Source organism: Grammomys surdaster, unplaced genomic scaffold, assembly GCF_004785775.1.
Source record: "Grammomys surdaster isolate TR1022 unplaced genomic scaffold, NIH_TR_1.0 126612, whole genome shotgun sequence".
Taxonomy (NCBI): Eukaryota; Metazoa; Chordata; class Mammalia; order Rodentia; family Muridae; genus Grammomys; species Grammomys surdaster.
The window spans coordinates 1,767,011-1,792,235 of record NW_021621401.1 but is presented as its reverse complement, the minus strand read 5'-3'; the positions used below and the strand labels follow the sequence as shown (position 1 = coordinate 1,792,235).

The window sequence follows — 25,225 nt, the reverse complement described above, 5'->3', positions numbered from 1 at the left end:
TTCGGCCCAGAGAACTGACACTGTACAGAAGCCCCACCCATATCTTAGCTTGGGCAGCAGGACAGCCCTTGTTGGTACCTTTGGGTCAGGTTGGGTTGGCTGTACAACAGGCACAGGATAGACAAGGCTTGGGGGCTGCACAGCAGAGATATCCCTGTTGCCTGTGGGAAGCAAGTCCTCAGGGAACCTGGAAAAGGTTTCGCTCTAGATGCAGGAACATACCATCCTGGTCTCCCAGGACACACTTCTGGATTGACAACACTTCTCCACATACTTCAAGACATTAACAGTTGCTGAATACATTCATAAATACACAATTTTATTTACTATTTCCAGGGGAAACTTAGGCATTAAATGGTAAGCTGATAAAATACGGATACCTAAAAAAGTATAAAAGTATAAATATCCCCTTAGAATTTTAGTGAATTAAGTTTTAATATCATTAAATAAAAAAAAAAAAACAGAAACAAAAAATCCCACAAGCCTATTGTCAAAGTCATAAATCAAACAATGCTAAGTGTCCAGTGACTCCCCAGAATATTCCCCACGGCCAACAGCAGAGTTACTGGCCCCAGAGTGCTGGGGAGGACAGGGCTGCTGAGGCTCAACCAACCCCAGACAGGTTTTTCTGAATCATTAAGTCAAACATTTAACAACATACAACAGACCTTAGGAAAGGAAGAGGTCAGTCCGAGATGCTGGAGAACTTGGTTAATCAGTTACTGGCAGAGGAGAAGGAAGGGGTCTAGGCGAGAAGTTTCCGGAAGCATTTGAAACAAGCAGTGTTAGAGGCCCTGGCCTGCACACGGGCAGCCATGGAGGTCAGTCTGCACAGCTCCCTTGGGAAGCCAGGGGTCAAAAAGCACAGCACTTGCTTGTTTGGGCCAAGTTTGTGGCCTGCTACAATCCCCTAACCAGCTGAGAAAGGTCTGTTTCAAGCCAGCAGGCGCAGCCTCTGCAGGAACCTTCGCAGCTCCAATGTCGAATCAGATGAACAGAGCCCATGCAAAGTCCCAAACACTCCAGAAACACGAGAGAAGAACTGCATAGTTATACAAGGAAATGAGAGCCAGTGAGAAGGAGACATGTTTGCACTGTAAACATCCTGAATGTTCAACATGACCTGGAGTGTCAGTTCCAGAAGCCAGGTGGACAGGCCTCCCGCCCCAGCCTCCATCCCAGGCACAACAAAGGCACTGGTAGGCGCCAGCTCCCCCATGAGCCCACAGGTGAGACATATGAGGCAAAACCTCTATCTCCCATAAATGATTTAACAGATCAGTCCAAAATGTAGCAACACTTTTAGGCATTTCTAAAGAGTATAAACACCGGGTGGTCTATCCACACTTTAAAAAAGGGATACAAAGTCCTCTTGCCTGGAAAATACAAATTAAGAAGCCTTGATGATCCTGGGCCAAGCCGACAGGCCAGAGCAAGAGCCTGGCTCTGAAAGAGTATAGTCCAGGGGAAGTGCCCAGAAGTAGTGAGAATGTGGAGGCTGCCTTTGTCAGGAGCCCCAGCCAAGGTCGAGAGAAACCAACCAATCATGCCTGGAGGCAGAGCAGCCTCCCTGACTCGAGGATGGGCCTGGTGCCCATCCAGTGGTGAGCGGCACCCACCCCTAAAGCCACAGTGCACTGGAAAGGAGTTACGGCTACTGCCCCTCCCTCCTGGCAAGGCCCAGGCTGCTTGTTGCAGACTGTGTGTAGCACCAAGGACCCTGTCCTTCAAATCATCTTCAGGAATGCACAGGCTGGTCAGCAGCATCCTGCCTCAGTCCCACGTAGCACTCAGAAAGAACAGTGAGACCACAGAGATTGCCGACCCAGCCCTAGCTGCCTCCCGGTGGGGACGACTGGCTCGACAGCTGGGCTGTCTCTCGCCACCCACATCTTAGGCAAAAAAGGATCCACACCCAGATCTCTAGAGAAATGATCAAAAGCAGGTTTCTTCTCACGGCCATGCTTTCTGCACATGGCGGCTCACTTTATCTTGGGGAAAAGAAAATCATTTCTTCAGCTGTCAGCATTCCTCACATCCTTGAGCCCCGTTCTTGCAAAATCTGAAAAATATCAAATGTAGAGTGAGCACGTAGGCTTTCTCCCAGTGCCCTGTTTAGAAGGCAGAGCCCAGACTTGCTTGGCTCAGAGTTTAGAGGGAACTTTCAACTGTAGGCCAGGCTCTCAGCTGACATGAGCCTCCAGGTCCCTCACATCCACCAGATCAACGCCAACATCCCACCCACTAATGAGAAGTAGGTCTGTACTCTACACTGGTCCAGCCCTCTGCTGATCTTAGGAAACCTTCCCAAGCAGGACTATGCTGTGGATGCCCTCTGTTCAGGCTGCTAACCTGTGGCACTGCTGCCTCCTCACCCTTTGCCCCTACTTTGGCTGAAAAACTGTTCTGGCCTCCTTAACTACTATACAGCAGTCAGCTGTACATCTACCCAGTTGGGATGAAGTCCCTGGAGGCCCTTTTAAAACATGTTGGGGCTGGGGCTATGCAGCACTGTGCCTTGGATAGCGCAGGACTACCTCCTGCATGCTCCTGTCTCTGTCTCCACAGGGAGGCACACAGTTTCATCCATGACCACTGGGAGCTGGGGCTTGCTCTAAGTCTGCCTTGTGGACATCACTATTTTCTCCCCACAAGGCCAGAACCTCAGAGCTAGAGTGACCAAAGCACATTCTGTAAAAACCCTCAGAAGTCTGGGGCTCGGAAAGATCCCTGCCCTCTTTCTAGGGGACTTTGAAAGCCTCTGAAGCCTGGGCACCTCCTGGTGACCACCTTCTCCAGCCAACCTGATGGCAGGCATGGCTCCCTTGAGCGTCTGTCAGTCCCACCATACTTTAGGTTGAGTGCCTGTCACAGCTCACACCCAAGGCCGGTCAGTTAAGAGTCTCCTACCCAGGTGGCTGCAGAACCCCTCCAAAGCAATGTCAGAACTGAGGTGCCGAGACATAAACCATATACCTGATTTCAGACACTGAAAAGTGAAAAGGGGACAGGAAACTTATCTCAGTATAGCTTATATTAAATTATTATCCTTCCAGACAGGTACTAGCGCCAGCTACTGAGGAGGCTAACACAGAAGGATTATTAGCCTTAGGGGTTTGGGACCAACCAGCCTAGGCAACAAAACCAGATCCTATCTCTTATATTTCATGTTTCCTTTTACCTTTTAAATGTATTTATTTACAGACAGGGTCTCACTGCGTAGCCCTGGCTGGCCTGAACTTACACAGATCTACTTGCCTCTGCCTCCAGGTACTAGGATTAAACACGTGTCTCATACCTTGTCCCCTTAACTTTTAAATGATGATGATGATAATATTAATAATAATGTTGTTATTAATACAATATATGTACAATGTCACTGTGTGTGGAGGTCAGATAGCAACCTTCAGAAATTGGTTTCACCCTTACATGGATTCTGGGAAGTCACAGTTGGGTCACCAGGCCTGCAAGGCAAGTGACTACTTACTGAGCCATTCCACTGGTCCTGTTTTGTTTTGTTTTGAGAAAGGGTTTCACTATGTGGCTTAGGCTGGTCTTGTATTCAGAATTCTCTTGCCTTAACCTCCTAAGTACTAGGATTACAGGTGTGTATCCCTATGCCTGCTTCATGGCGAACTCTCCTAAAGGGCTAGATTATAAATACATTGAGTGTCAAGAGACAAAGACTGCATCTGCTATATGTACACTTACACAATGACTTAAAAGTAGAACTCCAGAAGGCAGGTATGATGGATGGCCCATGCCTTTAATCCCAGCACTCAGGAGGCAGAGGCAGGCAGATCTCTGTGAGGTCAAGACCAGCCTTGTCTCCATAGCAAGTTCCAGGCCAGCCAGAGCTACACATAGTGAAACAATGTCTCAAAGAAAGGTACAACTCCAAATGGAAAACCACATACTTAGCTCCAGGGTCAGGATCTGAGACCACTCCTCCCCAGATACTCCTTGCTTCCAAGATGGCAGCCCAGATGCCTGGATGGCCAGGTGTCTCCCATACTCTTTGTGCACTGAGCTGCACAGAACAGTAGTGAGTGCTCTCAGCCTGCAGTTCCACTGTCAATGCTCCTCCTGGGCAATGCTCATGTTCCTAAGGCTAGTCTTACCCCCACCTACCACTGGTAATGGTTCCTGCATAGGAACCAACAGGCAGGCCCTTGTTGAGGTAACAAGCCACTCAGGTTCTAGCATAGATCTGGCCTTCAAGATGTATACTGTAAGAACAGGCTGAGAGGGCCTGCGTGGAGGAAGATGTGGAACTGAGAGCTTGTCTAATCCTAGTGGAGATGGGTACAAACCTGAGTCCCTGAGATGAGAACAAAACCCTATGGGTTTTAACATTTGTTGTACCAAGGCTCAGCAAGTTATGTGAGGCTATGATCTTGTGACTGACAAGAAGGCCACCCAGAGGCTGCAGGCGGAACTGAGTGAACACTCATTGATCAGCCCCAGGAGACCCCTGTGCTCACACCCTCAGCCCCAGGACACTCTTGTGCTCACGCCCTCAGTCTCACATGACCCGAAACCCCCATCTTGCCCATGGCATCCATGGAAGACACTATGACAGAGCAGCACCCAGCAGCACCAGGATCCCAGCCATACCCTCCACCCTCGTCCCTCCTACAGGGAGCTCTATTGCAGATACATAGGTACAACTATCAAAGTTTCTGTCAACTACAGGACTACAAAAGCACAGAGGAGGGGTGGAGGCAAAAGTCACCAGGGGCCATGGGGCAAGGAGACTATGGTGCTGGGTCTACCTAAAGGGCCGCAGAGCTCACCGTGACATTTAGGCTTAGTCTGAGTCACTGCCTTGGTGGCTTGTGTCTTCTCTGTCACTCTGGTGTGAACAGCAGGAAGGAAGAAGACAGCTGTCAGCCCAGCCTGAGGAGTGCAGGCCTGCAAGAGGGCTAACCGGTCTATCACCCAGGGGAAAACTTTGGTGAGTCCTAGATTTGGCTGAACTGCAGCAGGCACCTGCCCTTACAGCTCCCAGGCAGGCCAGGGAGCAGAGCCCTGCCTGAGGAGGCCTTTGTTGTAGTCCTGGCTCCTGGGAAATGACTTAGTGGACCTGGGTCCATTGAAAGCCCACTACATGATAGAGGCGGGACCTTGGTCAAGGGGCTGACATGGACCAGCCATGTGGGCAGATGTTAATCAGCCCATCAATAAATCATGCCCGTAGGAGGGGTTCCGGATTCACACCGGGCCCAATGATCCAGAGAGGTTCCTTCATAGGTGAGGTACTCTGCGTCACACAGAGGGAGGATTGTACCTGATTACACAGAGGGCTCCCTTGCTCTTGGCCCCAGAAATCTCCTCTAGTAGCTGCACTTCTCTGGGACAAAAGGAGGCCCTAAGCCTAAGGGCTCTCGCTGCATTCCAAGTCGGGACTACATTGCAGGTAGTCACTCACCTGGGCCTTGCCCCTCTCACTCAAAACTGGCTTGACGCCTCACATAAGCTATAGTCCCACAACCCTAACAGCCCTTACTCCTACCATTCCCACTTGAAACAGAGAAAGACTGTGGCAGTACATGCTTAGGGGACATCTGTGGACAGGGCTCAGTGTGAACATGGTAGCTGCTGACCATAGAGGACACACGTCTCAAAGAGATCCAGTGTTCTCAGAAGGACGGCCCAGTGTGCATGTGCTCCCAAGCGCCTCTCCTCTAGATCTGGCTCTCAGGGTTTCCCACAGCTCTGGGGCCCTGGAACCTACTGCAGTCAAGCACATTCGGAAACTGTTATTGCTCTACTTCAGAGCCACAAATTTTTGAAGTGAGAAATAGGGACAAAGAGACTTGGGGCCATGTCCAAAGCCTCCTCCTGGCCCTGGCAGCTGTAAAGCCATGGGAAGGATGAGCTGACAGAGAAAGATGAGCTCCGGTGAGTGTCATCATAAAAGCTGTAAATTTAGGGGGACAAAAGCTTTAAAAACCAATGAATGATAGAGTCCTGGCATTGCTCACAAACAGGAACGCCCTTCTGTGGTTAGGTCAGAGGCTCTAGAAGGGAGGGATGCCTGCTTGATCTAAGACACGGAGGAAGTTTGCCCCAGGCCAGGGGTTGGGGCTCTGGCCCCCAACCTGCTGCCAAGCCTGAAACTTGTACAACTCATGTCAGAGTGTGCTGGGCAGCAGTAGAGGAGGGGCTGTCCCTTCTTCAACCCTGTTCACCTCTCATGGTCACACAGAGGCTAAGGACAGAAAGAAACTCAGGAGGTTCTGAAGGTATACTATATCAGCCAATGGCAAAGACACTTGTCACACCACACTGTGGGGTAATATTGGAACACTGTTGAGATTCAGCTAGTATGGTTTCCTGGAGATCCTCTGGGGAACTCTGGCCCCCGTTTCTTAAGTCCTTGCCATAAAGATCAGGAAGGGCTAAATGGAGAGCCCTAGGAAGATAGAAGCCACCTATGGGGCCACTGACTAAGGGTCAAGTTGCCATCAAGTCTCTGGATAAAGCTCACTATGTCTGGCCTATTCTCTCCCAAACTCATAAAGCCCCGGGCCTTACCATGGTAAGGCCTTAGATTCAGCCTAAGCAAGGCCTTATCCCCCCTGCTCCCCCCAAGCTGACTGCAAGGCTCTCCAAGCCACCACCAAATGACCCCAAGGGTCAGGGATCATCCAGTCCAGACCAACAATGTACACTGTGGGGACACGTGGAGCTGTCGGCCCAAGCTAGAAGGCATTCAGGGGAAAGGTTGCCAAAACTGGCCACTTGAGAGTGATCTGAAAGTAGATGAGGTAGGCTGCGTCTTCGCCCTTGGCTCATACTGCTCTCTACAGAGAAGGGCGGGACGGAAGGACAGTCCCTTTGACACATGAAAGTAAATGTGAAAGACCAACGGTGTGCAGCCGAGGTAACTGCTCTGAGAAGCTGCCCTCAACTTATGTCCCAAGACGTCCCTTGACACCTGAGGCTGTTTCCAGAGAAAGCAGCCACAGTGACAGTCCTGATGTGCAGGCCCAACCAATTGGACATGAGGCTTAGACACTTCCAGGAGTGATTCTGTCCTGTGGTTATGGACACACATGCTAGAAAGGTGCCTCCGTCCTGACATAATAGGTGGCTTCATGTGAAGATCTTTTGCCACTGAGAGACCTCACAACTAAGAGTTTAAAGGGAACAACAAAAATCAGTGAGGCAAAAAGAAGAGCAAGACTGGCCTCAGAGCCTGCCCCAAGGACCAGGCGCCCTGCGGCACTCACCTTGGCTTTCTCACTTGGCTCGCTGGTTGTGCCATATGAAGTGTTGTGCAGCTCCTTGGAAACCACACAGAGGAACTCAGCCTGGTCTTCATTCCCATAGTTGTAAGAGGAGCCAATGCTGACCAGCTGGAAGAGAGATACAGCCTGTGACAATGTGCTCAGGTGTACTCAGCTCTCAGGAGTAAGAACATGGCACAGATTATGGAAGCTTGGGGAACTGAGAGCTAGCTTTAGCCAGAAGGTTTTTCCATACAACTAACGGGAAGCAAGCCCCCAATGCACTATACTGTAGGAGCCAACACCTGTGGCCCCACATAATTGCACAACATGCTGGGACAGGCTCTCTCTGCAGATACTGAGCTTCTCTTGATACTCCTGGCTGGGCCCTAGGGATGATGACAAGCTACCCTGGGGGGAGGGGGCAGGAGGAGGAGTAGTACACAGGTTAAGGTAAGTGAGGGAGAGCTGAGGCCAGAGTTCACGTGCAAAACACCACTTGAGGACCTATTGCTGGCTGTCCTTGTACCTGATGGCAGCCAGCAACCCTCCTGGGGTAAGTAGGACCTCTAGTGCCCACCTGGGGCAGAGAACCCAGGGCTGTATTGGTAACAGGAGCTGACAGCACTAAAAGCCTCGAGCCCTGAGTGAGCCTGACCCTAACCGACACCGACAGTGAGATCTTGCACTTCCGTATAGCCTCCTATGTTCTAACACGCTTCATGAGCCTCCAGGTCACCAAGTATGTTGCTTGAGCCAGGATAGTGCTCATTATTCCAGTCATGAGTCCAAGACAAAGCTCAACACAGACATCAAGCACTTTTGTTCTTTTAAACACAAAATAACTCAGGGGAAACCACTGAGGCCATAGCAAGGATGTCAACAGCACAGTGAGGAAGCAGGAGTGGCTCAAAGGTCACTAGCCACTGTGGTCTCTGTTCGTGTGTCTATATATCAGAAACAGGACAGGAGAGAAATAAATCTACCACACGGGTAAGCTACAGTCCTCTCAGCAATGGGGGACAAAGTGGTTGGAAGGAGTGGACCCCACCTGGTGAGACTGACTGCCCTGGTGCTGGCCTGGATCAGGTAGTTGTGGGAGGTCCCACTAAGGGGACACATAAACCTGTCCCCAGAGACTCTGTATCCTTACCAGGCAGCTCTATTTTGATCTAATCACTGACCCCCTAGGTGATCCTATGTTGAATTGGCCACCTCAAACGGATTAGGTTTCATCCTGGTTCTCTGAAAGCTTGTCAAATCAATGCTAGTCTCACTTGAGGAAGCAGAGTGTAGCTTACTAGCCAGCATGACTCAGCCTCTCTGAGAAAGCACTGATAGCATACAAGTCCAACCATGGTGACTGCACAAAGGTCAGAATCGTGGGGAAAGAGGAGTGCCTGTGCTTTGGGTCTAGGATCTTCTAGGACAGCTAAGTGCAAAGTCTTGAAGTTGGTTATGGGAGGAGACTCTCTTCCAGTCAGAAGTCACAAGACAACAGAGCAAATGGCACTTGGCTCCAAATGAGGCGACCCAGTTCACAGATCTAGAAAGGGTGACAGCTGCTTTCCAGAGCACAGCCTTGCTTGGGCCACATGCCAGGGACATGATGGGTAGGCTTCTGCCCAAGTATCTGATGTGGTTCTAATAGGGTACGGGCACAAGACACATGCATACTCAGCCCTTAAGATCCACCAGGCACCCAGGAGGACAGAGACAAGGCAGCACCTGATATGTGTGGGGGCAGGAAGCACTCAGCTCAGCTCTGCACACAGAGTTAAGTGCTGAACAGGGCACACAACATCCTCAGTGGAAGAGCTAGCATTAGAAAACCACCACAGAGTCAGAGAGAATAGGGACTAGGTAATGGTCCCTGGGACCTGAAGATTCCCATGAGCCCACACTCATCACCTGCTCAAACTTCCAGCCGTCTGACATGGTGGATACCATCTGTGTAAGCTCCTCCTCCTGGCACTGCAGCACACGGTACACGTGCTTCACTGGCATCTACAAGGACAAATGCCCTGTGAGATCAGGTTCCACCATGCCCCAAGCAACCCTAGCCTTATACCGTCACTGGTCACTGTTCGAAGCAACCTTGAACACATCCACACATCCATCCTACAGCCTCAACAGCTGCTACTGCAGCTTTCCTGTTTCCCTTCAAAAATATTTCTAAATTCCAAAATAAAATGAGTTATGTTCCTGAAATCCTCAGAGCACCTGTGGCTAGATATGAATACACAAAAAAACCTTTGTATGTTTCATGAAGGGCCACACAATCTTTTGCTTAATCTTTCCTGCCTAACAGGGATTCCCTGGGCAGTTCCAGGTAGACTTTGGTCTTGGATGTGGGATGAGAGACAGCCAAGAGTCAAGTTTGCTCTTCCAGGGCCACCAATATGTACAGCACAAGTAAGGGTCCCAGGCTGCTGCTGCTGCTGCTCAGGTGGTGCTTCATGCTAGTGGCAAATGGGTAACAGCAAACATTGGTTTTGCTGTTGCCCAAGTGCATCGAGTGACAATGGCTATCACCTTTCTGTGAGGCTTGGCCTGCCAGGAGGATCTTTTACCTCCACAATGTAGAAAGAGACTGAAGCAGTCCAGATCACATGGTCCTGAGTGGGACTGGGACAAAGGGGAAAGAAGAGGCCAACTGAGGGGATGGGGAATCTTAGGACCTTTCTAAAGCCCTGATGAGGAGCCTCCTCCCTGCTACTAAGGAGAAGGCTTGGTCAGACCTGCATATTCCCACTCCCAGCCATCAGTGAGCCAGAGAGGCATGGTCTAAAGGTATGCAGTGGGAACGTGCCCAGGAGACAATGAGAGGGCTTTAAGTGGACCAAGCCCGGGTGTTGCCAGCATTCACTTAGTGAGCTGGGTGAGAGGGCGTAACCACTCTCAAGTGCAGAGCTAGCTTGCTGATAAGACCAAGGCTGAGACCTTCCCCAGAGGTGGGGCACTGCCTACCTCACACAGCACTCAAGCACACACTTGTGGGCAACAGAGGCCCCAGGAAGCCCAACTCCTCCCAGTGACTGCACAGATGACCAGTATCTGTGCCACCTGATCTCTCAGCTCACAGCTGCTCTCCTCTCTGCCATGCTGGCCACAGGCCTTTGCACTTGTAGATCAGGTCTTGCTACTCTCCCATCGGAGCCTCTGCTCTCCAGTATCTTCCTTCTCCCTACCAGGCCTCCCTCTCCTCCGTGTACTCACCACACAACTTCCACAGAACTGCCTATCTGCTCTGACTGCAGTGGACTCCCCGGCAAGGGACCAGGCAAAGGAGTATGGCTCCTTTGTGGCAGACGAGGAAGAAGAGAGAAAGGCCTGGAGCACCAGGATGTCAATAGGACAGTTCTGGTCCAAGGCTACATACACAGAAGCCACACCTGCTTACACACCAAGCCTGGAAGCTACTGGCAGATTAGTCACCCATCTCACCTGGGATGTTTTGCTGTCTCGTTCTCTAATTTTGTCCTTTACAAGTTTTATTAGTGAGGTGATATTGTAAAATTCTGCTTCCTCCAACACTCCTGAAATAGAAGTTTAAAAAAAAAATGTGATTTCTACTAGATCAGACCAAAGCACTGATACCTCATCCCCACACCCTATCCCTAACTTGAGGTCCTTACATCCCGCTTATCCTAACATCTCCACAGATCTTTCCATTCTCAGTACTCAGTATAGGACTGAAAATGCTGGTCCGTTTACTAGACATACTTACCGCACTGTCACTACAGGTGACACATGGCGGTAGGACACCTGGTCTCAGCCCATAGACATTGGGAGATAACTGACACATTTTCTCTGCAGCCTGGAAGGTGTCTGTTTGTGCTACTGGCTCTTCCTGTTGAGACCCTGAAGGTGCTAGAACAGTATGGAAGCCATAGACTCCGGCATGTGCCCCACTAACAGATACCTCATTTCCCTGCCCAGAGTCACTCCTGGCCCAGGGCTTTCCCACAACCTGCTATCTAATGTCCCACATGTAGGACTCAAGTTTCCCAGAAACTTAGAAGTAGACCACAGGAGGCCTGCTTTAAGATGTCCTCATCTGTACAGCCTTCTTCATCTCTCTAGCCTGAAGGGAAGCCGCACTGGACCAGGTCAGCTCAGACTGACACAGCATGGCAACATGGGAGAGGTGGGGAGGGCAGAGTCAGGGAATGATGGGTGAAAGGCTGCCAGGCAACAAGCATGGCTCATACAACCCCAGAGCAGAGCATGGTCTCCATATAACAATCCACATAGTACCTAATAAGACCCTAAAGAAAGAAGAGACATGGTAGGAGTTTCAAAGAGAAGTGCCACAATTCAACCCAGACCAATTAATACAGGAAAGGTGCCAGAACTTGCTAAGTCCTTCTATGGTCCTAGATTTTCTGAATCAAGACAAGCTAGCCTAGTGCTGTGTGTCCTGTGCTCTGTGACCAGGCAAGAAAGAATGGTGGCCAGTGAGGAGACTATGCAAAATGCACAGGATCCCTGAGTTGACCTGGAAGGAGAACAGGCAGGGGTTCCATACCCCACTTCCCAGGACTTGCTGTAAAAGTATCCATGAGACACAGGCTCATACTGCAGAAGCCAAAGCAGTTGTGCGACCTGGGCGAACCACCCACACTGCATCACCAAGACACCTGAAACTGCCTACACCGCGACCTTTGGCCACTCAGTGCTCATCGGGGCTCCTACAGCAATGCAGTCCCTCACTGAGGCACCTTCAAGTAACCAACCAGCACTTCTACCAGGTACCAATGCAGAGCTTCTGTGCCTGTTGAAAATGGACAACTTACCTTCCTCTGCCAGGTCTTTGTTAATAACCAGCTTTCCGTGTCTCAAGTAGTTCAGTACAGGTCCAAAGTAGGTGGGATCTCTGTCGATTAAATAGGCACCTGTTTCATCCTGCAAAGAACAAAATGCTGTCAGTTCTTATGTAGACACCAGCGGTTCTGCAATCAGACTAAGGCCAGACCACACAAGAGCACTAGCTGTGTAGGTTCTGCAATTGCACATGCACCTGTCTCAGGGAACTTTTGAACATTTTCTGATTCTGTCTGTTTCTGCTATAGTCTAAAGCAAGTCTCAGCCGTCACCTACTGTGACGTTACCTCCCTGTGTCTACTGATCTGAGCCAACCAGATATTCCTCCAGTTTCAAAAGCCTCTGAGAAAGAGCTAAGAAGGGCTGATACAGTTCAATTCTTCACCCACCCCGTCACAGGACAGGACAGCTCTGCTATCTAGGGCAGGATGGCTTTTGACACTGCCATGTAACCTAGGCTGGCTTCAGACTTGCAATCCTCCTGCTCCAGCTTCCTGGGTGCTAGGATTACAGGTGTGCATCACCACACCGTGCTCCATGGCTCAACTTCTAAGACTCTGGAGACTCAGGTCTTGGTGACCTACTTTCCTAGTTCCAGAGCATCTTGGAGCAGAGATCTAAGAGCAGGAATCCAAGCAGCAGTCCACTGGAGAAAGCACCTCTAACAATGAGCCCCAAAGTCTACTATCAGGAGCCTCCTACGGCAACAAGTGAAGCCTGAGGCAGTGTCATGTTTAAGTGACCATACAGGGTACCTTCATTTCCTGCTGAACCACAGTCCCCTCCCTGGCTTTCCCAGTGACTACAATCTCTAAAGAAATCCTTACTCTGTGGTCAGCGGTTTGTGGAATCTGAGCTATCTGTAGGACAACATATGCACCCGCCTGCTGACTCTGACTGAGCAGGAGCCCCACTTGAGGACTAATTCCTCAGATGTTCACCATGCTACCTCCATGGAGGACATCTCTTGCAGTCATCTTTCCTACCATGCAGACCTGCTGGAAACATGTCCAGTATGAGAGCCACAGTCCTGGCTGGGGTCAGAGGAGGTGTAGCATTAGGGACTACCAAAAGGGTGATGCACAGAAGCTACAAGGACGTATCCACGCCCAGGGTGTGGGCCAGTGGGTTTCTGACACACCCTATTCCAGACCTGCCATAGATTGGCTGCGTGTAACGTGGGAGCTGCCAAGGGATGTAGTTTGGACCCCTCACAAGCTGATAAAGGGTGAGGCTTCTGCCACCAATGCAACCTCACATCTGCTTCTCAGATAGCCAGGGACAGGAGCCCAAGGGATGTAGTGAGTGGGCTCCAAGGTCTCTAAGGCACGACCACCACCCATTTCCCCATCAGCAAGGCTGTGCCAAGTACCAAGAAAAGAAATGACTCCATAAATCAATAAACACAGAGGTTTCCCTGAGAACACTGTCAGGGGCTCCTCTGGGAGCAGGTAGCAGTCTAGGCACCGAGGACAGAATGGGGCACGTGTCACATGTGCGGGGTTCCCTGACCCCTCGGATGTAACTGCAGAGCCCAGAGAGGTATTAACCACAAAGCAATAAGCTTCACGAGGCTCTGTCTTCACAGACATCCATTTCTGTATTTGGGGCAATAAGAACTGGTATTTTTAAGGGTTCTTCCCAACATCCACAGGCAGATCAAAGGGAGAAACCTGAGCTGTGGCTGACATCAAATCACTGAGGCCTGGGAGGCAGGGATGATGGAAGCCAGTGGCTTGCCCTAAGTTCTCTTCTCTTTTGGAGTCTCTGTTCCACCTAATGTGACTGTCCTTACTCCTGAGTCTCCCAACTTCATCCTCATCTAAGGTCACACCACAGGGCCCTCCATTCTGCCACCTGTCCTTTATTCTTACAACCACAGGGTAGGGGTGGGGGGGGCCTTCCAGCCTCTCTCAGTCTTCTGGACCCATCATCCAAGCAAAGCCAAATGAAGGAGCCAGGATTCAGAAGGGCAGAAGCAGTTATTCCCACATTATAGAAAAAAAAAGAATGGTCTGACCACAAGAGCTCTCCGCTCTGTTCATGTGGACGTGCTCCCTGTAGTGTGACATTTCCATATCACCATGCTCAGGAATATTCATAGCACAATGCCCCTTGACAGACCACTGGTAGATCAAAAAAAAGGTCGTGGGGAGGGGCCTCGATACTCTTGGGACCTCTCTTGTCATGTTCTCCTGACTACTAAGGGGAAGGTGGTAAGGGAGAAAGGAGAAGCAGGAGAGAGCTGTCCACTAAGTGCCCTCACTCAGCAGCCTCCTGGAAGCTTCCAGAATAACAAGTGGCACGAGACTGTATCAAAGTGACCTAGGCCTCCGAAGCCCTAAAAGACAACAGAGCAGAGGAGCTGTTAGCATTGGATTTGCTGGCACTGACACTTGGCCTGGAAACCACGAAGTGGTACTGAGCTTCTGCCCAGCCGTGTTCACTAGCAGAGCCTGGCCAGCTCATGTACTGGGTGTGACTGGCTCTCACTGAACATGCCCTACAGGAGGCAGCCTTTTGACAAATGCTTCAAAACATCTACCCTCAAACCCAAAGCCTCTCTGGCCTAGAAAAAGACACATCTGACCAGAGGCCTCTTTCAGGCAAATGATCAGTTAGGATGACGCCTTCTCAGAGTACTTGATGTGAGACAGATCCTAGCCACAGTGTGACTGACTGACAGCAGAGGGCTGTACACTGTGCAGCGTTCTCTTAGAGCTGAGGGCTCACCATGAGGAACGAAAGACTTAACTATAAGTTCCAGAAGTGGCAACATGGGGACAGCAGCCCAAGGAAACTTCTTACAGCTTCAGATTCTTCTAGCCAGTATCCTCTGCTTGGAGCCCAGTGTCCTGTTTGCCTTAAACCTAGCCACAAAGAAGGGCGAGCCATGCACTTTGTGAGTATCTCCACTTGCATCCAGTAAAGAAGCACTTCAGATGTGGAGACTTCCAGAAAAACAAAAGCTAAGTAATTGAAAACTGTTGCTGAGCCAGCCTGGCGGGCAGGGTGAGCAGCAGGAACCTGAACACATCCACAGTCCTGTGATCTGTGAAGACCCCTGTACCAGCCTCCTGGCCACCCAGGGAAGAAAGTGTGTGCTGAGAATAGGACAGAGACACTCTGGAAATGGACACAGGGAAGTATCAGGCAAACAGTCTCAGAGGCAGCAACTGCCACTGGCTGGAAAGTAAAGTCGTGGCACCCAGGAGGCAGTGTGGCCTAAACTGTGTTATGTCCAGAGGTGTTAATTTCCATAGTCAAAAGCAACCTGGGAGAAAGGGGTTATTTCAGCTTACAGCCCTACACCACACACAGTTCATCACTGAAGGAAGTAAGAGAAGAAAGCCTCAGGCTAGACAGGAGCCTGGAAGCAAGAGCTGATCCATGAACGGTGGAGGAGTGTTGCTTAACTGTCTGCTCTCCATGGCTTGCTCACCTCCTTTTATATCACCCTGAACCACCACCCAGTGTGCTGGGCTCTCCCACATCATTCAGTGATTAAAGGAAAAACAAAAACAAAAAACTGGACCAGGGCTGGTCCACAGGCCAATCTGGTGCGGGTATTTTTCTCAAGTGAGGTTCCCTCTTCCCAAATGACTCCAGATTGTTGCAAGCTGACATAAAATTAACCAGCAGGGCTAGAGACATGGCTCAGAGGTTAAGAGCACTTGCTGCTCTTGCAGAGGACCCCGGTTCGGTTCCCAGCACACACAGTGATTCATAGCCACATGTAACTGCAGTCCCGGGGGATCTAATGCCCTCTCTGGGCACCAAGCACTTATACAGGGCGTATACATAACATAGACAAAACACTCATAAAATAATAAAATACGTAAGTCATTTTAGCCGGGCAGTGGTGGTACATGCTGTTAATCCCAGCACTCAAGAGGCAGAGGCAGGCAGATCTCTGTGAATTGGAGGCCAGCCAGGTCTACAAAGTTCCAGGGACAGTCAGAGCTACACAGAGAACCCCTGTATTGAAAAAACAAAATTAAATTAAAAAATAAAATAAAATTAGCCAACACAATTGACCAGTTGTCAACTTGACACACAAACGCATCACTGTTAAACCATAACCTTCCAAATCACAATATAACATATACTGCGAACTTTGAAAGTCCCATTCTTTAAATATTCAGACTTTAACAGTCTTGTCTCTTTAAATATTCATACTCTCTCTAAAACTCTACAGTCTAGGTTCACACTCCCAGGAATCAGGGAAACTGGGGGATCATTTCCTCTACACCTCATCTCTCAGCTCTCTGGCCAGTTTCTTCTGGTGGCTTCTTCCTTGAAGCAGGTCATCTGCCTAGACAGCCACCAACCACGGAGCCCAGAGTCTGGAGAGAGGTAGTGGAGTATGAGTACCACTCACATCAGTTCCACAGGAGCTGTCTGTGGGAGATCTCAACTCCACAGTAAGGGCCAAAGGTCAAGGCCAAACCCCATAGCCCATAGGTTTCCACCATGATGCACATGGCAGCGTCCACTGTAGCAGCACCCCAGGCTGTATTCCCATTTGCAAAGCTATGCTGGGAGACTGACCAGGGAGCCGCCAGCACTGCAGTCCATGTTGGTAACACAGCTTAGGGCCTCCAGCCTAACAGAGAAAAGAAGAAAACCAGGAAACACAAATCCAAATACAAGACTTCAGTTCACTCACATAAAACCAGTAAGATGACTGTCTGTCTGTATTACTTATTTTTGAGGTAGTATCTTCTCATTATATAGCCTTAGCTGACCTTGAATTCACTGAGATCCACCTGTCTCTGCCTGCTGAGTGCTGGAATTAAAAGTGTGCTCCTCCATTTCAGGCCCTCAAGGAACTATCTAGATGTTGACTACAGTAATTTGGGCCAAATGAGGCAGAGACCCCAGCATCAGCTATGCCAAGAGCACACAAGACGTGTAAGGAAACCACTTCTGAAACCTAGCAGATTCAGAGAAGCCAGGAAGCAGCCAAGATAAGTCCCTGGGATCTTTGTTTTCTCCTCTTCTCTTCAGTCCTAACATGACTTAGGCAAAAGCCTGTCTGTATTAGTATGGTAGGAAGGTTTTGTTTTTCCATAAAAGCACCAGAATTAAGACTGCTTTCTCCACAATCCTTCTCAGTGGAGCTGTGTCTGACCTACTTATGGCAGCACTGGCTGGAAATATGGCATAAAAAAGGATCAAGGACTTAGCTCTGAACATTACATGATAGCCAACTCCCCCACGCATACACTACCAGTCCACACATGCGAGACAGGTTGCTGATGCCCAAGTTGGCACTGAGTGGGCATAATGCAGAGGCTGGAACCCAGGCCTGAGTTCCTGGCTGCTGAGCCAGGCAGGGCGGTTGTCAGGCCTTGGAGGTGGTTCCCCTGGCCGTGCCTATGAGCATCTTCCCCAAAGGTGTAAATGGGCAAAGGCCAGATTAAGACCATATCAAACATGCTCCCAGGAAGCCTAACTCCACCAATCAATTTCTAAAGGAGTTAGAGACAACCTCCAGAAACAAGCCTGTCTCAAGCCAGCGTCTCTGATGGGGAAAGGCCTAGTAAGAGGATGGTCATTAGTCATCTCATCGGAACACAGTCCCAGCTGGAGTCCTTTAGGGCAAGATCCTAACATAGCCTCTTGATTCTGGACTAGCATGCAGACAAGGTTGAAGTCACTATGCCTCAGGCAAGCCTCTAAGTTGAAGATGCAGGTGGAGAGTTCCTTGACTCACTCTCAAGGCTCTGGTGCACCTGCACCCATCCCAATGGTGCAGCCACTAGAAAAGAATTAAAATTAAGAGTGGAGTGTTGTGAACTAAATCTGGAAGAATACCCCATCAACTATCCCACTAAGTCAAATGCATTGAATTTTGTATGTGCTAACCTGCATAATCAACCTACTTTGAATGCTTAGATTTTACTCTGAAATTATCCCTTTCCAGTAACATATCCACATACAAATCTTTATTTCTACTTTCTTGATTTGCTTTATACATATTTGTTGTATCTTTGATCCAGAAGAGGTTTCAGACATCACCAATTGCAAATGGGGAAACTGAAGTCCAGAGACCCAGGGCTTGTGAGAGACACTGAGATTTGTAGTGAGGCTGGTAGTTTGGACTCCTGCTCCCAGGCTGCATCACACACCAGCGCCCCTCCCACTCCTCTCAGCTTTCCCCTTCAAGTGTGCTGTGGTAAGGAGAGCTGAGCTCTCATTTCACTCTCTGTGTGGGACCCATGCTGACCACCAAAACCACCCCTGAATGGTGGTGGGGATGGAGGGCACAGCACATAGGGCAGACCTCTGAGTGAGATTTGGGAGTACAGGGTGTGTTAGGGCTCTGGCTCATTGGACCCTTAGCGTGGCCTAGGAGATCTCTCAGATTTCAAGAGCCATGACTTGAGGAATGCATCCCTGCCCCAGATGGCACACTAATCACTCCTGTCCCTTGTTGGAAACTACAATTGAGGACTCTGGTAAAGCTTTCAAGGTGTGAGATTTGTGAACTGGACCCCACAAATGAAGCTTTTCATGGAACCAGAATTCTAACCAGAATGATTAGAATTCACCCAGGGCAGACTCCTTGAGCTGAGGTCTGCTGTAGTGTCTTAAGGATTTACAGACCGCAGCCTTCATGGGGAGAGACTTCCCGACTGCACCAGAGCCACCATCTGTGTAAATAAAACTGCCATGAACATCTGTATCACCAGAGAAGGGTCTCCACTTCCTAGGTCTCTTGGGTGGTTTCCTCCTTAGGTACTCTGCGTACAGAAGACCTACACACAATCTCCCCACACACTGCCTCCTTTCTGCCAGAGTGTGTATTTAACAGGCTACTGCCATCATCAGCCAGACAGCAGAGAAGAGAAACAGGAAATATGACCATTGACAAGGATCCAGACCAGGTGTGCCCAAGCCTTCCCTGGCTGGCTCCACAGTCTTCTAACTCCAAGCACTAGCCTTTCCATTCTGGCTAATGAGTCAGCAGTCCAGGGCATTCTGGCCAGGACAGCCCAACTAGAGGTTCACAGCTCACCTGTGACATCCCCTCAGCTATCTCCAAGACTACCATCCCATCAACTTCAAGGTGGCTTCTACCCTAACACACAGCCATATGGGTAAACTGAGCATTAAACTCTTCCTTACCTTCTTGCTAGGCTCAAAGAGCAGGCCTCCAGTTTCTCCTTCTCTTGTTTCCCTTCATTAAAGACTGTCCAGCACCCAATAGCATTTACCTTCCCTCATCTGCTTGAATAAGCAACATCAGCCGATAGCGAGCAGCTGACTACCAAGGCCTCGTTTGCAAAACAATGCCAAAAAGTGTGAAGGTCAACTGTTAAGCAAGAACCCACCAGAACAAGAGCAACAGGAATGCTGGGAGCACATCTACTCTAAGATGTCTTGTGGGCTAACTAAAAGCCATCTCCGTGGGCACTGAGTGCTACACCAAAGCTCCATAGCTGTAGTTCCTAAGCCTAAAGGCATCAGGCATCTTATAAGAAAACACAGTGCCAGACAAGGCAGCTCTGCTCCTTCCCACAACAAGCTGAGAACAAGCTGCCCCTAAGCAAGGCCTAATGAGAGTCACCTTAGGCCTAAACAGGGACATCCCACTAGATTTAGTCACACAGACTCCCATTGACTAGTAGCCCAGGATACGCAGAGGAGAGAATCACAGAAAAAGCAAAGTGTAGAGAGCTCTGAAAAGGAACCACACTGAAGCCTGCATTGATGTCTGGGAAGCAGTAGACGCCTCCTACCCCTAAACTTCTGCTCCTGGGACCAGGAGCATACTCTCAGAGAAGGGCTGGTTGGCAAGCATCTTGGCCTTATTGTTTTCTTCAATCCTGAACTTTCAGAGCTAACGCATCCATACCCCACCCGTAGGGAAACTGAATAGCTCCAAGCTCTATGAACACTTGACGTGGGAAAGCTGGCTGGTAGCCAGAGTTTCTGATCCCTGTGCAAAAATCAAAGCCAGGCACTGCCATGCTGGACAAGAATGATGGAACTACACTAGTAGCGGACAGAAAGAAGAGTAGGTTTGCACCTGCTAGCCACCTCCCTGTCACCTGAGAGAACACCCTGAGATCCTCAGAAAGATCCAACTCCTCATGAGATGACAAATCCTCTTGGCCTGCTCAGGACTGAGGCTTCTGAATGAGGAACACTGACAGAGGTGACCAGACATAGTGAGAACAGGTACCAACTGCAAAGGGGGTGAGGGGGCACAACACCAGGATGCATCATCAGGGCAAAGAATACGCACAGCCACGGCCTTATGCACTGAAGTAAAACACATGGGCATCTTAGACACCCACTCACAGCCTGTGGTCGATACAACTCTGCCCAGTGCCAAGATGCTCATGGGGATTCTGCTGGCTAGTTTCTTTGATTTAGTTACATAGAACAACATCTGCCTTTTATACTCTAAGTAATCCCCACTTCTCTTGCCAAGCCACTGATTCAAAGATAGTTTCCCACCTACATCCCATCCCTTAGTCTGTAATATTCCTTTCATATCTTTCTAATCCTAAAACTCACCAGCACCAACTGCACCCGAAGTGGGTACAGAGAAGGACTGTAGGGACCTGGCTATAGTAAGCGCTTTCCAAAGACCCACCTGGGGTAACTACGTCTACAAGCTCAAAGCTGGGACAGTGGTCCTATGCCAAAGGCAGAAGTTCATATGCAGGTGGCATTTTCTCTAGATGTGCCTCAGTCAGAGACAGAACACTATGTAGTTCAGGACAGCTTCCAATCATACAGTATTTGCTGTTTCCCTTTCTCCCTGAAGCATCGTCATACTAAGTCACAGGCCAGTTGAGCTACAAACAGCAACTCTGTTTTGACACACCATGGGATGCTGAAATATAACCAAAATGGTTCAAATATCAAGCCTTTTGCAAAGCACTTCCCAGGAGCAGATTAGAAGTGTCACACCTGGCCTGTCCCCAAGGGTAACACTGGAGAGAAAATGACACACAACAGCAGATGCTCAAATGCACAACACAGCCATAGTCCCACTGGAGGGTGTCCCAAGAGGAGGTGAGAATTCACTCAGGCTGTCTAGAAAAAGAACAGAGCAGTGGGCTCAAAGTTGGCCCTGAAATAAGAAGGCAAAGGTCTAGGGATACAAGACATGGTATGTATAGTAAGACCCCACGCTGGGCTATGAGGACATGGGCAAAGGGACAGCCCAGAGGACTAGATGTCAAGCTGAGAAGACAGTCAATACGCCCTGAGTGTGTCTGCATCCCAGACACTATTTCCCCATAGGAACTCACAGCCTGGCGCCCCACACAACAGTCTGTCTCTGGTGCTCTTCCATCATCGTGAAACCCAGAAAGTTCCTTTGGGAACATCTTCCCTTAAATCTCCTCACCCAGGTCCCATCTTGGCATCACATTCTGCAAAGGTAAGCACTCAATAAACACCAATCAAATCCCAGAAAGAATCTTCCACATCTTCCACAATCTTCCACAATCTTCCCTGTTAAAGTTCAACTCTAAGGAGTACTTGCCAGGTATCCTTTCCTTGATCTTAACTATGAGGTCAGAGCTTTGAGATCTTTCCACGTGAATCAACATCCTGTTTATCTTCCATCATGTAATTAATGGCCTCCAACTGTTAACACCCCTTCCCTTCTAACCTCCTTAGGATTTAATTATTAAGGCGGAATCGCTTGGGACACTCTTTCATCAGAACCTGGCTGGGGGCGTGGGCACGCTGCAAACATAGACCATTTATAGATTTTCATATTTGAACACTCTAGTAACACAGCTAATATGAATTAAAACTACTCTTTCTAGCAACCTGTGACTAAACCAAACACTATCCACCATGGGACCAAGACTGTATTATATTTTTCTGGAGAGAGGATCTATGTAGCCTAGGCTAGCCTCAAATTCCCAATTCTTCTGCTTCTACCTCCCAAAATGCTGGGATTACTGGTGCTCTCCATCATGCCTGGGACTTATATTATTTTTATGTTCTGAATTGTGGTTTTATAACTCAGAAATCAAATGTTACTTAAACAAAGAAACTTTAGATTTATTTTACATTATGTGTATGAATGTTTTGGATGCCCATATGTATGTGTAACATGTACATGCCTGATGCAAAGGGGTCAAAGGAGAGTGTCAAACTCCCTAGAACTGGAGTTACAGGTGGTTATGAGGCACTATGAGAAGTTCTGGCAATCCAACCCGGGTCCTCCTGTATGAGAAACAAGTGTTCTTAACCACTGGGCCAACTCTCCAGTTCCTAAATAATAAACTTTAAAAAACAACTAAAATGTATTCTGGTAATCTTCCATTACAATAAAAAAAAAAACCCACATATACACACATACAGACACAAACACACAGACACACACACACACATTTATTTATGTATGTGTGTGGGCACACAAGTACCATAATGAGCACTGAGAAGCCAGTGTACAACTTTCTATTTTTAAGTTTTGGGTTTTTTTTTTCTTTTTTTGAGACAAGGTTTTTCTGTGTAGCCCTGGCTGTCTGGGAATTCACTCTGTGGACCAGGCTGGCCTGGAACTCAGAGATCCATCTGCCTCTGCTTCCTGAGTGCTGGGATTAAAGACATGCACCACCACCACCTGGCTTTTATGTATATGAATTTTTTTTAATTTTTTTTTTTTCGAGACAGAGTTTCTCTGTGTAGCCCTGGCTGTCCTGGAACTCACTCTGTAGATCAGGCTGGCCTCGAACTCAGAAATCCGCCTGCCTCTGCCTCCCAAGTGCTAGGATTAAAGGCGTGCGCCACCACCACCCGGCTTGTATATGAATTTTTAATGACTTATTTTAGGTGCATTAGTGTTTTGCTTGCATATGTCTATATGGGTGCTAGATCCCTTGAAACTGGAGTTGCCAGCTACATGTGGGTGTTGGGGCCTCTCGAAGAGCAGCCAGTACTTTCAACCACTGAGCCATCAGCTGTTTTGTTTGTTTGGTTTTGAGTCAATGTTTCTCTTTGTAAACCTAGCTGTCTTGAAACAAGCTCTATAGACCAGGCTGACAGCAAACTCATATATCTTCATACCTTTGCCTCCCAAGCGCTTGAATTAAAGGCATGCACCACTGCTGCCCAGCTCAAGTATAACTTTTCAGAGTCAGTTTTTTCCTTCCACCTTGTGGATCCTAGAGACTCGAGTTATCAGGCTTGGTTGGCAGCAGGTGCCATCTCACCAGCACAGTAAAGGATAAACTATAAAACTATAAAGTAATCTTAAAAGACAGTAACATGAAGAGATGTTTGACTTTAACTATGCTGAAGTCAAACAGTTCTAAATACATTGTTCCAGTGCTAAGTCAGCGAAAGACACCAGAAGCCAATGGCCAAGGCTGATTTAAAATCTGATTTAATACACAAGACAGGGATACTTGAATAGAAAGACAAGAATGATTATAAATGCCCACTGTTTGAAAAACCAACAGTAAAACATACACCCTCACTATAAAAAGAAAACATGGCTGACAAAAGCCTATTTCCATCCTTCAGACTTCTGTCATTTTCTGGAAGGTCAGAGTTGACCAAATCTCTAAGAGTAAAGAGATTTGGTCAACTCAGAAATGGGAACAGCTGGAAGGAAGGTTGTGAAGGACGACCACAGTAATATCTCAAACCCTAACTTCTTGATTATTTTGCAGTAACTCAAGAGTTCTTATTTCCTGGTCATAATGCCAGGCCTCACTGAGAAGGTGCTCTGTCAGGCCGTTTAAAGTGCAATGGGCTCCAATCTTTCTAGAAAACCTTCTGAGCAGCAACTTTGAGGCTGGCAAGGCACAAAATCAAGTGCCATCATGTAGGCTGAACCAGAAAACTCAGTTAATATAAGGCTAGTGAACTGCCTAGGGGAAGGGGGAGAACCATTTTTCCTACGTTTCAATCCTGCACAATACTGATTTATCAGTTATGCAGTATACCACACAACTTTTGTAATGATAATAACTGAAATACTTTCTATTACCAGAGGTATAACAGTATTAGCGTTTAATTAAAGATAAAGAAACTGCAAACTAAGCTGGAAATCCCTACTCTTTTCAAAGGCAGTGGGAAATGAAGTCTGAAAAGCAGATCGAAAAGGATTCTCTACCTGGTCTCTCTTTAACCTAAGGTTTTTCTACACCTGGCCCCGAACATGAATACAAATAATTCATTTATTAGAAGTAAACTGACCTTTGAACATTTTTACTCAGGAGGTACTTTCTAAGAGATGCGGTGCCTGTTCTTATTATGGATGAGAAGGATGAAGCACAAACTCTGCAAGTCACTAGAAAAAAGGTAGCCACTGTATCAACCCCCATGGCCTACGTTAATTTAAACGTCTGGAATGTGAAAAGACCAGATGAATGCAAAGGGTTCTCAGGTTCCAAAGCCAGCAAATAGTTGGGCGGTGGTGGTCACACACCCTGGTCAAAAGAATCTAGGGAGAAGAAAGTAGGGCCACAAAAAAAGCTTGGGTCCTTCTCGATCGAAGAGCATGAAAAGGCAAGAGAGGCACTGTTAAACCAGAGGGCCGACGCAGGTGGGTACAGGAGTGCCATCCTCCCTCCGGCCCAGGACGCTAGGCTGAGAGTGCCCGCTGTGTGGAGAGGTGTGTGTCGCGAGTGGCGACTAGGGTGGCCAGACCCCTGCTGACCCGCGAGGCCCTCACCTTGTCCGAATCTAGGTCGGGGTCCGCCTGACACAAGCGGTACAGGAAAGACTTCGGGTCCCGGCACAGCGTCTGCCGGGTGGTGAGGAAGTAGGTGCCGCCGACGTTGAGCCGGACCCACTTGGACACGCCACTGGGACGCTGAGCCAGGGCGCCGATCCCAGCGCTGCAGCGGCGGCACAGGCCACCCCCCAGCCCCGCCCCGAGGCCGCTCGGAGCCGGCGGCAGCAGCTCGCAGTGATTCTCCGCCATGATCCTAACAAGCCCCGCCACAGCGCCCCGTCGCCGGAAGCGTTCGTTCTTTAATACAGTCCCCCGAGTTGTCCCGCCCATAGGTACGCCCCAATAAAGTGCCCGCCCAGGGCTCATGTGCAAGGCGGAAGTTCCGGTTCGAAAAGCGGGCCGGAGATTACCGCTTCCGGCAGAGCAAGCATCGGGTTCTCACATGGGCATCCTCGGCTCAAGCTCCGCCCCTACCCAAAGAGGATACAGGACAGAA

The 25,225-nt window shown here is 49.0% G+C and overlaps 1 protein-coding gene across 1 annotated transcript; it reads right to left on the bottom strand.

Moving 5' to 3' along the window:
• Window positions 1-304: 304 nt before the first annotated feature.
• Kctd5 (potassium channel tetramerization domain containing 5) lies at window positions 305-24,996 on the bottom strand. Its single transcript, XM_028760832.1, has 6 exons — window positions 24,727-24,996; window positions 12,035-12,143; window positions 10,683-10,774; window positions 9,147-9,242; window positions 7,239-7,364; window positions 305-2,062 (listed from the first exon to the last, which is right to left on the bottom strand). Exons 1-6 carry the CDS (start codon window positions 24,976-24,978, stop codon window positions 2,033-2,035), a joined length of 705 nt encoding a protein of 234 aa, XP_028616665.1. The 5' UTR covers window positions 24,979-24,996; the 3' UTR covers window positions 305-2,032.
• Window positions 24,997-25,225: the final 229 nt, after the last annotated feature.